This window comes from Lissotriton vulgaris, chromosome 5 (genome assembly GCF_964263255.1).
Source record: "Lissotriton vulgaris chromosome 5, aLisVul1.2, whole genome shotgun sequence".
Lineage (NCBI taxonomy): Eukaryota > Metazoa > Chordata > Amphibia > Caudata > Salamandridae > Lissotriton > Lissotriton vulgaris.
The window spans coordinates 983,976,842-983,990,084 of NC_141693.1; the positions used below are offsets into that span (position 1 = coordinate 983,976,842).

Sequence of the window (13,243 nt, forward strand, 5' to 3'; positions counted from 1 at the left end):
TCTAACGTTGGTTACTTAAAATCCACATTTTCTCCTTTGGTAAACAGCAGGTTCCACCATGGCATTCATTTACCCGAACAGCTTTCCACATCGCTTTCTGGGGTTCCATCTGTGAGTTCTGCTTCAGCACTTGGGAAAGTAGGCATGATGTCACTTGTTCTATTTTATGGGGTGCTGGCTTTGAGAGTTGTAAAATCTTCCGCATACCCTTTTGTTTTATTTCTCAGAAGTTCCCACACCTTTTACAGTGGTTATCACTTCGAGTTTCTCTGAGACAAAAATTTGTTAATTTGCTGTTTATAGTTAGGGAAACAGGAGCTCCTAAAAAACACAGCATTGTAGATCAGCTGTGTCATGTGACGTAGTTGTTCAAAAAGTTCTACGGTGGACTCTGTAATCCTGCAATCCCTCAATTTCCTGATGATTGGGTAGTAGCCTACCTACTATGGGTGGAATATACAGTTTTGAAATGATCCCTGTCCAGTAGAGCCTTGTGCTCTGCTGAAATACCAACAAAACACCAAGCAACATCAGTGGATTAGTGAGGTCATGTAGGAAATATTACTTGTAAGATCAAGCACAGCGAAAGAGGTGAAACAACCTTTAAAACTGGGTTGTTACCATGCAATACTTTTACCACGCATTCATTCCCATGCATTTGCCTTTACCACGCATTTGCCTTTACCACGCAAGACTTTCCCACACATATACCTTTACAAGAAATTAGTAAGTAAATGCCAGGGTAAGTGTATGTATGTATATATATTTTATATAATTCGGGCTTAGGGGTGGGTACGGGTATTTGGGTGGCAAGGGTAATTTTAGGGGTTAGGGTATTTAGGTGGCAAGGGTAATTTTAGGGTTGGGGTGGATAAGTGTATTTTGGTGGTAAGGATATTTGAGTAGTAAGGGGGTTTTAGGGTTTAGGGTGGGTAAGGGTTTTTTGGGTGCCAGGGTTATTTTTAGGTTTTATGGTGGGCAAGGGTAGTAGGGTGGCAAGGATATTTTTAGGGATTAGGCAGGGTAATGGTATTTGGGTGGCAAGGATATTTTTACGGTTTATGGTGGGTAAGGGTATTTGGGTGGCAAGGGTATCTTTAAGATTTAAGGCGGGTGGGGTATTGGGTGGTAAGGATATATTAAGGTTTAGGGGTGGTTGAGTTTAGGGGTCGGTAAGGTTAAAAATAAATATATATATATATATATATATATATATATATATATATATATATATATATATATATATATATATATAGACTGAGGAGAAGTGTAACACCGCCACTGTGTGAAAACTTGGTGTGTATTTGCGAGAAAGGAGCAGACACCGCCCACTGGGGTTAGTACTGACGCTGGGTGTCTGCTCTGCGTGAATCCAGTCCTGGGTTTGTGCTTCTCCGCATACTCACACACCTGGGATGCCTAACCAATCGGAACAAGACATCCTGTTGTTAAGAGGGCGGCACAAGCACTTGCATTTTTCCTGGGCGGCATCTGAGGAGGTTTTTTACAAAACGAAACGCGTCATGCAAAACGCCTGAATAAAAGGAACTGTACACTCACCTGGAGTCTCGAGTGTGTTCAATCCCTCTGCATGCTGGGGGGAAGAGGTGGCAATATATATATATATATATTTTACATAATAAATATATATTTTTACATAAATAAAAAGGTTTTTGACTTATATGCGATTTACTTACATTTTCTTTGTAAAGGTATGCGTGGTAAAGGCATATGCGTTTTAATGGATGCGTGGTTCCATCATACAGCCGAAGGAGGCATTTGTCTCTACCCAGTCCCGTGCACATCAAGCAAAATATACCAGTGCCAACCCAGATCATGGCCACAGTTAGGACACAGACTTTAATACGCAGCAAGCACCAAGGACATATACAAGTCAGCATGACTATTGCATTTTTCTGCATTTGTTTTGGAATGACAAATACTCTCTAGAAAGACATGTAAATTCTCAGCACAGTTTAGCGCACAACACTATTACAATGGGAGACTGAAATTAAAAGCTACCTGTTCTACAATTGATGCCAGACGTCCGAGAGCGAGTCCACATTCATCCCCTCTAGTTACAACGGCACTGCCCAGTTTCACCACTATTCGTTTGGCATGCTTCAGCTCACTGCGATGAGCAAATGACTTTCCATGTGAGCGACTAAGGGGCATTGTGATGAAAGGAATATTGCTCCATTGACGCACTTGAGAATATCTGTACTGCTTGCCACAACCTGGAGACAATATACAGTGGATGAAAGCAGAACTAAGATTCAAGTTATGCACAGAAATTGCAAGTATAGAAAACTAAAACCAACAACTTCATAAAGAGTCAAGCCCAGAAAAGAAAATAACTTCTACAGGATCTTATGCTACCTTCTTTCAGTCCTCCCCCACCCACCTCTAGTGCCAAAGATATACATCTCACCTCCTTGTATAGCATTCTTATACTTGTATCCAGGTTTGTGCTATAAAACATACACATACATACAACTGATTTTGAATTACATCCCTCCTTATCATTAAAGAAAAGGGTAATTTATCCAAGGGGTGCAAACTATATTTGATTAGATCTTTTTTTTATGGCAAGAAGGACCCATTCAATTCCAAAGCATGCCATTGATGTGAAGTCATGCAGGTCAGAACTTACTTTGGAAATGAGACACGCTAACACTAGACTGTATCCTTGAACGAAGGCATCCACTAGAGTAACGGAAACAGGAACTCCTGGCAGCTCCACGTAACATGATGAGACTATAGCAGATGATACCTGAAAAAAGAAAAAAGGAAGCTTAAATTGCTTAAACTGAACGACTTGCTCTTGATTAAAATATGCCAACCAAAGGTCGGGCCCGAGTCTATGAAGTAGACCACTGCAGAGTAGAGCCTATAGCATTAACTGTAAAAGCCTTTGTATTTACTAGAAAACCAGCAGTAATAGATGTACTATGCAGGTGCTCTGGGTGACCAAAACAAATTAAAACCCGGGTTTGGAATTGGGTAGTTAGTTTTATTTTTGAAAATACATGTGGTAAAAATGCACGGCTCTTTAAAATGATTAGAGATTTTTCATACTCTATGGCACTTCAATATTATTCTAAAGGAAAGTTTACTTGTTGTGTGATTAGATTTTACTATAACATACTGGTTCCAAAATTTTAGAACGACGGCAGCCTATTAACACCGAACACATCCAATTATACTGACAATAATAACCAACAAGCATTTACAATGCAATAGGTCTCGCAGCATTAAAGTTTGAGTTACTGGCATTGTAAATGACAATCCTTTGCATTAATTATTATTTTTTTATTTGAAATTGGTATATAAGCATTGTGAGCGAGAAGTGTGAATATTTGGCACAACGCCTTCTTACCATAGTATGTGTTTTCCATGAAGCCCCCCACGCATGCACACAGCTTCCCCAGTAAGGCGGGATTCGGTGTCGGGAGCCGCTCCTTGGAGTCCCGGTACCCGGCTGGCATCTAGTATTTTGCAGGGGCACCTGAAGTGGGCAGAGCGCTGCTTCCCCGCGGGCAGAGCGCCATCCGAGTGAGGGGCAGGCCTCTTTTGTGTCCCTTCAGGAAGGCAGGCGTCAGCAGACAAAGGCCTCCCTCCATCAGAAAGTCAGCAGGCACCCGATGACAAGCCGCCACATGGGCAGCGCCTGCCGGCAGAGCCGCACTCACCGGGGGGAGGAGCGCTGCGGAGGGGAGGCACTGCCCCTCCCTGCCCCAGGGGGGCACTCTTCAGGAGAGCGGGAGCGCCCGCTGCTCTCATACTGGACTCTAACGCACAGCTCCAGCAGCAATACAACGCACTATCAGGAGTGTAGCACCTTCTTCTGTGCCAACAGGGTACACTTAACTCGACGGTTAGCGCCAACACCCCCATCCTCCAATACAGCGCGCTATCAGGAGTGTAGGGTAACTCTGTTTCAACATGGCACTCTTTCCCAACATGGCACTCTTAACGTGAGGGTTAGCGCCCACACCCCATCCTCCAATTCAGGGCGCTATTGGGAATGTAGCGCCATTCTGTGCCAAAAAGACACTCAACATGAGGGTCAGAGCCCACACTCCAATACAGGGCTCTAACGCAGCGCTGCAGCAGCAACACCATGTGCTATCAGGCGTGTTAAAGCAGCTGTGTGTCCACACGGTACTCTTAAGGCGAGCGTTAGCGCCCCCTGGTCTAATGACACGAGCGCTTTCATGGCCCCGCTCCAGTAGCGGAAGCGTAAAAGCTAACCACACACTCGAGTGACAGCATGAACCCCCCAAGCTTCAATAGCGTGCTCTAAACTCCACCGACTAACAAGACCGGTAGCGCCTCCCTGTTCCAACAGCAGACTCCGATGTAAGCGCTAGCACCACTGCCTCCCCAATCTCGCACTATAAACACGATTACTACCGTTCACTGCTCTGATTTTGCACTCTGAGGTAAGCGGTGGGCCACCTTGATCCAAAACCGCACTCCAGCACGCGCGGCTCGGGCCAACCACACCCCTTCTGAATGAGACCACTGAAGCCTGAAGGGCCCGAGTGAGACTAAGAATGAAGACCTCTCCAGGCATTCTTCACGGATGGCTGTGAAAGGAGCCTTCTAAAGTTTAGCAAAGTAGAATAGGCCCCTTTCAGGCCGGGCACCAACGTCGAATGCTGGTGCTCACAACACATTCACATATTCATCGCCAAAATGCCTTGGTGAAGGTGCACTTTACAAATACACGTGTTCTGTTATGTTTAATGCCTCTAGAGACCAACCCACATGATAAAATATGAATAATTTTGTATAGTGCTTATAACACCTCAATTGTACCGGTGTTGTACTTTTATGTAGTGTTAGCATGCCCTATTTAAATGTCCCCAGTTTATTGACCCATTGAGATGGATGGGCTGAGCTGGCCGTGCCACAATTCCAACTTACAAACCCAACACAAATATCAGCAATAGGTGCCAAATTCGCTGAGCAACCTTGCCAACAAACAAGTACCAGTTTCGATTGGTCATAAGCATGTATGCACATATTCTATGTACAGTACTTTGAATCAGAACACTGCATGGGGTTGTATTGCTATAATTAACGGTATTCTATTTCATACAGGCTTTTAGCATCACCTTTGGTTTAAAGCAGTCTTTTATGTTTTTTAATAACTATTGCGTGCAGGGCTTTGCATGCTGCGCGTGTCATGGTACCTACTTTACCAACCCCAGAAGGATCGATGGCTCTTGTTGGCCCTGCCCATATTCACTCTTGAGTATTCAGATTATTAGCAATCCTAGGCATGAAAGCGAACCCGGCAGCTTCTAGTATCATGGTGTTGGTGGTATTTAAAGGAATGGTCGTACTTGGAAGCATATGACTTTCTGAATTGATTAGTCTCCAGAGGCCAGTGTGTGCAGGGCTCAGTAGGTAATAACAGATGGTTATTGATCTCCAACAAAATGGCACTTATTTTATCGACCTCAGAGGGATGAAGGGCCAGGAGTGGACTTGCTGGGATTTGAACCTGTGACCCTGAGGTTGAACACAGCCCCCTGTAAGGGACGCATTAGTCCACTGAGCCACCAGACCAGACATAATCGCAGCAGCTAATGCTTCGCCCACTAAGCTACCTGATAGACGTACATATGCAATACACACAACACGCTGTTTCTGTCGGGCATAAATGCCTACGGGTGTGCTAAGCGCACACAACAAAGCCAGGGAGCTAAGCTAACGCATCGGTACACGCAGAGCCCGTGATTCTGCCCCACACCCTCTGGCGCCTTTTCAGAGCTCGATGACATGGATACCACCTTGAGTGCATTGGGCGGATGTAACCAACACTCCGAGCAGCGTCGGTGATGAATGCCTTAAAGTGGGCAGTGCTCCCCGGGTCCCAGGGGCAGTCAGGGCCACAGCTGAGGCCCCACAATAACGCTCGGCCTGACGGGGGCTGCAATGCGTGCAAATTGTCCAACAGCTGCCAGACAGACGTAACCCAACCCGCAGAATTGAGGGTTTCGAGTTGTAATGAAGGGAACAATCATTTTAAAGCTTTTGGCCACAGCGCATTTTAAAACGCTTTTATCCCCCTCCCTTTCATTGAGGAAATAGGCGGAGGACACCTGGTCGGATATGTAATCTGTCATCGCTCCGCATCACACAGGAGGCGCTTTACTCAGAACCAGCAATTCAAGGCTCCCAGCTGCAGCGCCCCGCCGATAACCTTCAATGCACTTCCGGGGTAGAGCGCGAGGCTACAGGGGGGACACAAGTCCTCTCCTCTGGCAAGGAGGCCACGTGCAGTCTCATCTGTGACTATGGGAGGTGCGAGAACGTCCCTTAGCGTGCGAAACTGAAAGCGCGGTGAGAGCGAGACAACGTGAGCGTGCACATCTGAGGATCGACGGAGAAAACACGGCGTTTACCTGCCCTGAGGATCCAAGTCTGAATTGGAGGTTGAACTGTCCTTGAGCCTGGCCCGCACCTAAGGCAGCACGGACAGCGTGACGGTGGCCGCCTGGGCTGAGAAGTACACCGAGCATGGCGGAACGACGGTAAGAAATGCAGGGAGAGAGTAGCTGTTGGCAGATGGCGCATGGCTTGCTGACACCGGAGGGTGTGCAAGGAGAGCTGGGGATTCAGGAGTTGTGTGTGTATGAGCTTGCGTCTGTGTGTGTGTGTGTGTGTGTGTGTGTGCGCGCGCGTGTCTATGTGTGCTTTCAAGGGAGACAGGAGATGGTGCGCACGCGTGTATTTCAGGCATGCTGTCTGCGCGTGGCCCGCGCCGATTCGATTCCGGAGCCTGCATGTGACCATCTCCTGTCTCCTGGGAAGCAGAGTCAGTGACTATAGGTCTCTGGCGAGACAGCGCTTTCGCGCCGTAATCGCCACGAGACCTAAAATCATAGGGTAGTAAATTGATCCGACATTATTAAATTTAGCCCATGTAAAACTAGTCTGGTGGCAACATTAACCCAATCATGACTGGCTGATTCAGCCACACAATTCAAGGGACACACAGACAGAGATGTGTACTATCGCCCAAGTGTATTGTTTAGTAACCTACTAAGTCTTCGGACATTTGTCCCTCAAAGAATTCTTATACTCTTAATAAATAAAATGCACCTATCGCTTTCATAATCAGGATAGGCACATTCAGGAGTAAGCTAGATTAGACTTAGCCAGGGTAGCTCATGAAGGGATAACTTCAGCATAAAAATAAAAAAACAGGAAAAAAAGAACTTGTGTTAACAAATAAGGTATTCAACTGATGGAAACCAGCACCTACTCCCTTTACCATCTCTGACAAACCATTTGAGGTAATTTTCCACAACTATATCAGCCCATTACTGAGTGTCAATCAATATAAGTACATATTGGTTGTGGTCGGTACCTACTCTCAATTTTTTGGGGTTTGGCCACAAACAACTGTCACTGCTAAGGCAGTCATAAAGCATTGGACTGCCTAGAATCAATGGGAGCTATTCATAAAAATTCATTCAGACATTAGTCCTGCATTTACCGCTAAGGGATTTAATGCATGCTATGTCTTTTCTGGGAATACAACTGCTATATTTGCACCCATTCCATCTGGAAGCCAACAGTGTTGAAGCGCAGCCAGCAGTACTCTTAAAAAAGGCTTGACTGCTAGGGATTTGGATACAGAAAGGTCATGGTTTTATAACCTGCATAGGGCTCAAAGAACAATAACTTGTCTGGAGGTGTATTACGTGGCCATATCACAAAAAATACTCTTTGTAGTACCAATGTGTGCGTCTGAGCTTGACCTCCCTGGAGAAATGGCAGAGTAAAAAAAAAAAAGAAAATCATCTGAGCTTCTTTCACACCAAGATTTGTTGAGAGACAGTTCAAGAAATAAGAACCAAATTGTCCAGTGACAACACCTCTGACTCTGCTATCTCCAAAGGTTAAGCGGCTAAAGCTGCTATGGGTGGCTCCCCAAAGTGGGGTACAGGTTTAGAAAAAGATCCATGACAAGCAAGTATTTGGACCATGGTAAAGATCACCTATTTCAGTGCTTAGGGTAGAACGCACCTGCATAGTAATCTTGCCACCACTTCCTGGTGAAAAGAAAAACAGGTAAGTCTTGATCAATCACACCAAAAACTCATGTGTCAGATACTGTTCAGCAAAACTCCATCTACATCAAGGTGCCTCCAGAGTAGACCAATGCATCCTCTCTCTACTCAGGAGAGTATTTCCCCACAAGGAATACAGCCATATTTAAATCTTTAACCCCATTCAGGGATTGTTAAGACTGCGGTGTCGCAGCTTTACATCAAATGCCAACTACATCAAATAATGCAAAACAAGTGAACCTGATGCTGCAATATAAACAAGTGCAACTTCTAAAAGTATGGCTTACTACCAACTTCCAACAAATGCCACATCTATTAAAAGGATGCAGAACCAAGATATTGTGTTATGAAAAACTGACTAATTCAGATATTGAAACAAGAGAAATAATCATGCCTGCAGAGATAAAAATGACTTGTTGCCGGTTCTGTGAAAAATACAGTTTTCAACCATGGTCATACAACTTCCTTATCAAAGAATGGGTCTGACAGAAATGATTCATATCCCTAGGTTTTCAAAACTTCAGTGGATGACTTAATCATTCACGGTTCTTTTTCTTACCTCAATACAGAAAATCTTCAGAAACTGTTTTTTTTCATCATTATGAACACCATTACACCCATCGATCTAGAATCCCAATTGAAATATATATTTTCACACAGTGGGCGCATGGCAGGACCCCACCAGTTAACAGTCCTAGAAATTTCTAGAAAAGATTCCCTTATTTTAACAGTGATGACAGGTCTGATGCATCTGCATTTTATAACGTTCACAAGCCAGTAAAGCTGAAAATATGGATTACAAATGATAGATCTATTTATTTCACAATTTATGATTTCATTTGTAGAACAAGTTAATGCATGTTGGGAAGAAAATATTAATGAAAAACAGTGGGGGGATTAGATGTCTCAGTAAGACAAACTATGTGCATGAGATTTTCCTCTTAAGATACCGATACCATTAACTGCGAAGATTAATTTGACACAGATTAAGGAAAATGTTAAGGATAATGATTTAAATGAAATGTTAGATAATGAAATTTACAGTTTGACATTGCTAGATTCAGAAGCCTTAGGGCCAAAAGATACTGGTGTATGCAGGTATAAATCTCTGCCTAAAGCTGCTGGTCCACTGGCAAGTAGACCATGTCCTAAATACAACAAATATTCTTCTATGACAGTAACTATGTCTAGTTTGGGGAAACTAAGCCAGAGATGGTTATCTCATTCGAGTTTGGGTGCTGTGAAAGATCACCTGTCAAAACTCAGTGAATGCAAGTGATTTCCCTTTGGGACCACATAAAGAATACAGTATTTACATATATATATCCTGATATATGCTACTATGAAAGAAGAGCAGCTATGTTCTGAAAGAGAAGCTTGAGAAACAATTAGAGAAACTGATAGTGAAATAATCCAAACCACATTTAAAGTATTGACAATGGCTTTCAAACATTTTCCACTTTTATATAACCCCTTCGCTGCTGATGACGAGCTCAGCTCGTCATCAGCCACGGGTGGCGTGTGCTGATGACGTGCTGAGCTCGTCATGTAACGCGGTAAAATGAAAAAAGCCGCACAGCGCAAAAATCGCCGCAGCAGCGATGCGGTTAAACAATTTCAGTCCTCTGCCCGCTTTTAAAATAAGATTTCATTCTTTTACAAGGGCTTTCTCAAATCATATATAAGCATTAACGCCTCCGGATTACTGAGGGTCATTGCCCGCCTGGTTCACCCGGACCAGTCAGGTTTTATGCCCGCTAGGAACACCGCCCTCAAGCTGCATAGACACCATGGCGTGTTGTGGCGTGTTGTGCCAAGCTGCTACCATACGGGAAGATGCAGTAGTGGTGTCTCGACGCGGCTGCGGAATTAGACACCATTGAGTGGTCCTACATGTTCGCGGTGCTCCATAAACTAGGTCTGGGCCCTGAATACATCAGATGGGTTTGGCTCCTCTACCAGCAGCCACTTGCCCAAATAGTGGTCAATAACAGGAAATCTTACACTTTTGTACTTGGCAGGGGCACCAGGCAGGGTTGCTCCATGTCCCCGCTTCTCTTTGCCCGGACTATCGAGCCACTGGCGATGTGGGTCCGTAGAGATCCTATTATCAGGTGCCTCAAGTGGACCTTTGGTTGGGAGGACCATATAACGTTCTACGCAGATGATATCTTGCTCTATCTTACATCACTGGCTGCATCCCTAAATAGGGTACTGAATATCTTCCGGGTGTTCGGCATATTTGCTGGCTATAAAAGAAAATGGACTAAGTTGGTGCTCTATATCGTCAGTGGGGCGATGCCCCAGCTCCCCCTGGGGATTCCAACTACTGAAAGCCACAGATGGCTTCAAGTACCTGGGGATCTGGGTCTCTAGGGACCCATCCAGGTTCTATGAGCGTAATCTCCTACTGCCCCTGCAGCGCCTTAAGTCGGATGTCCGACTTTGGAAATCACTCCCTCTGTCTCTCTTAGGGCGTGCGTCCCTATTTAAGATGATGTCCCTTCCGCGATTTTTATACGTTTTGCAAAACACTTTAAGGAAATAGTCTCCTATAGGACCTGCTCTGGGAGAGTTGACACCCCTCTCCCCCCACCGCCCCCCCCCCCCCCCGGATTGCCACACACAAGCTCACGCTGGGGTGGTTCGATGGGGGAATTGGATTACCGGACATTAGGAAATAATATTGGGCATCACACCTTGCAGCGATCAACCAGTGCCCGTATAGACATACGGGCGACCCGACCTTCCAGATCGATAGGTGGCTCTTGCCAGGTGGGAGCTTTAACAGTGCAATGTAAATGCGCACGTTGAAGCCAGCCTTGACCGGCCCCACCGGACATGCGGTGCAGGTGTGGCTAGCAGCTTGGGGTGGGAGGGCAAGATTACACAGGCCACACCACTCTGGCACAGCAAGCTAGGTAGGCTGATCCTCTCGAAGGGCTTCAATCGTTGGGATCTTATTGGTATATCCAAGGTGGGGGACATGTGGAAGTCCGGTGCTGTTATTCCCTTTACGCAGCTGCAGCAGGTATTCGAACTGGCATGTTCCGAATATTTTCGCTATCTGCAAATTAGGCATGCTTTCCTCGCCGTGCTCCCAAGAGGAGAATAACTCACTGAGTCCTCCCCGCTCGGGGATAGGGTGCTAGATGGAAACTTGCCGGAGAAGGCCGTATCATTCATCTACAGGAAGCTGATCAATAACGTGCCTCTCCTTGTGAGGTGGCCATTTCCTCAAATCTCTGCCTAATACAGCTGAAGCTCCTGAATAGGTCCTACCTGTCTGGTCCACTACTGGTTTGTATGGGATACAGTACAGATGGTGGTTGATCCAGGCAATGTGGGTAAGAGGGTACCTTTATCCATACACTCTGGGAATGCACAACTATTCAAAGGTATTGGGCAGCAGTTGTCAGGTGCCACGCCAAGTGGTCTCAGGTGTGGGACAAGTGGAACACCCACAGGGGAGGGATATGTGTGCCCCCTAAGACGAGAGCAGAAACAGTCACACAAGATTTTAACATGCTACAACTGTGATTATAGTACTGGCGTGTTGCAATTATTTTGCTATGCGTCTCCCCTGTATTATAACTGTGTTGCCATTCCTTGTGTACAATACCTTTTTCAAATGTCATACCTTGATATCAATAAAAAGAACCGTTAAAAAATAAATATGTATATATAAGCATGAACACAAACAAACTGGACATTACAAACTCTTAAAATGCATCAAGTCACAAGGCAGCTGATAAACTAATCACCTGTCCTTAGTCCCTATAATTTAGCTGAAAGACAGATAACTATCTCTAAAAAGAGGCATTGTACAATCTTTTATCAATAGAACACATAGAGGACTCCATTTTCTGTGGCTAAAGATTCACAACTTATGTGGCTTCTGCATTGAGAACTTTCCTTACAAACCACAGAGATTCATTTCTATGATTGTCAGAAACATACATCCTCCGGCTGGTATTAAATCATATATACCTTTTGACAGCACATTTGAAAATTCTCTTCAATTCAATTGCTGGACAAAAAGCAATCCTGCTTTCATTATCACATCTACATGCATCAACCCACCGAGACATTCACTTATTTGTAATTCCAACACTATTAACGCTGCTTGCAAGCCTTTGAAGCCCAGTAAATGCCTTTCAGCACCTGCTTCGTTCCTTCCATACATACACTTCAAGTATGTACCATTTCCTAGATTAGGCCAAATTCATCTTGTCGTGTGTTGACACCGGATTTTGTATACGTGTTAACTATTCAAACAACTTTTGCTCCCTTACTGCATACCACAAAACAGGCATTGTCTAGGTTTTTAGACCACTGGAAGTGGCCTACTGAATCGTTTGACTATTTTTTGATGCATTCCTTCATTCTTCAGCTAGTTGTTTTTCTTATAGTTGGTTGTGCAAGTCTGAATTTTCCCCCCAGTGAAAAATTAAAGCCACCGGGAAAAAAAATAGAATCTACCCGACTGAACACGGATTTTGTGAAACAATGGCATTCGACTTTGAAGGAGACCAGTTGATCAGGTTAAGCGAGAACTGGAATTTGTCGTTTCACAAATTTCATGTCTTTGGAAACTTTCCCACCTGGAATTGCTGCATAGGCCAGACAAACAGCAAACTGTTATGCCTGCGTATTGTAATGCTAGCACTTTGAAAATACAAACAAAATGTGTGGAAGTCAAAAGGAGGTACATCTTTGATATGAAGAGGGCTTCACGTAAAACCAGTTTTATGCCCTTTAGTGAAAATGCCCCTTTTGTAAGGCATCCCCTAGAGAGCTGAATCCATGAACCCCATTTGATACCTGATTTTTGGTGTATGGACTATTATGAAACAGTTTACTTAAAAAATCCCATTGGTACTACCACCAAAAATGTCTTTTGACATTTGGGAAATATTTTGACCGATCATAGTATATAAAGCACAATGTATTTCAATGCAATTGCCATCATTTAAAGAAGCTATGTTTGATAATGCACTAATGTACATCACCTGTGACTACCCCAGTAAGCACCGAACCACCAAGTTTCTTCATTTTCGGATTCACTTAGTGCTGTTTTGCAAAATGCTTCATCTTTATCACCAACATCGCTTCTAACACCTTTGACACCATATCCACCTGTGGTTTTT

The 13,243-nt window shown here is 44.4% G+C and overlaps 1 protein-coding gene across 2 annotated transcripts in view; it reads right to left on the minus strand.

Moving 5' to 3' along the window:
* Nucleotides 1–13,243, minus strand: part of ALDH18A1 (aldehyde dehydrogenase 18 family member A1) — a 508,980-nt gene that overhangs the window by 442,359 nt on the left and 53,378 nt on the right. For both annotated transcript variants that reach the window (XM_086922580.1, XM_086922579.1), the window contains exons 2-3: nucleotides 2,654–2,773; nucleotides 2,023–2,237 (exon numbers count right to left, since the gene is read on the minus strand). In XM_086922580.1, the coding sequence (XP_086778706.1) occupies nucleotides 2,023–2,237; nucleotides 2,654–2,750 (312 nt within the window). In that variant the 5' untranslated portion in view covers nucleotides 2,751–2,773. The remainder of the gene's footprint in view (nucleotides 1–2,022; nucleotides 2,238–2,653; nucleotides 2,774–13,243) is intronic.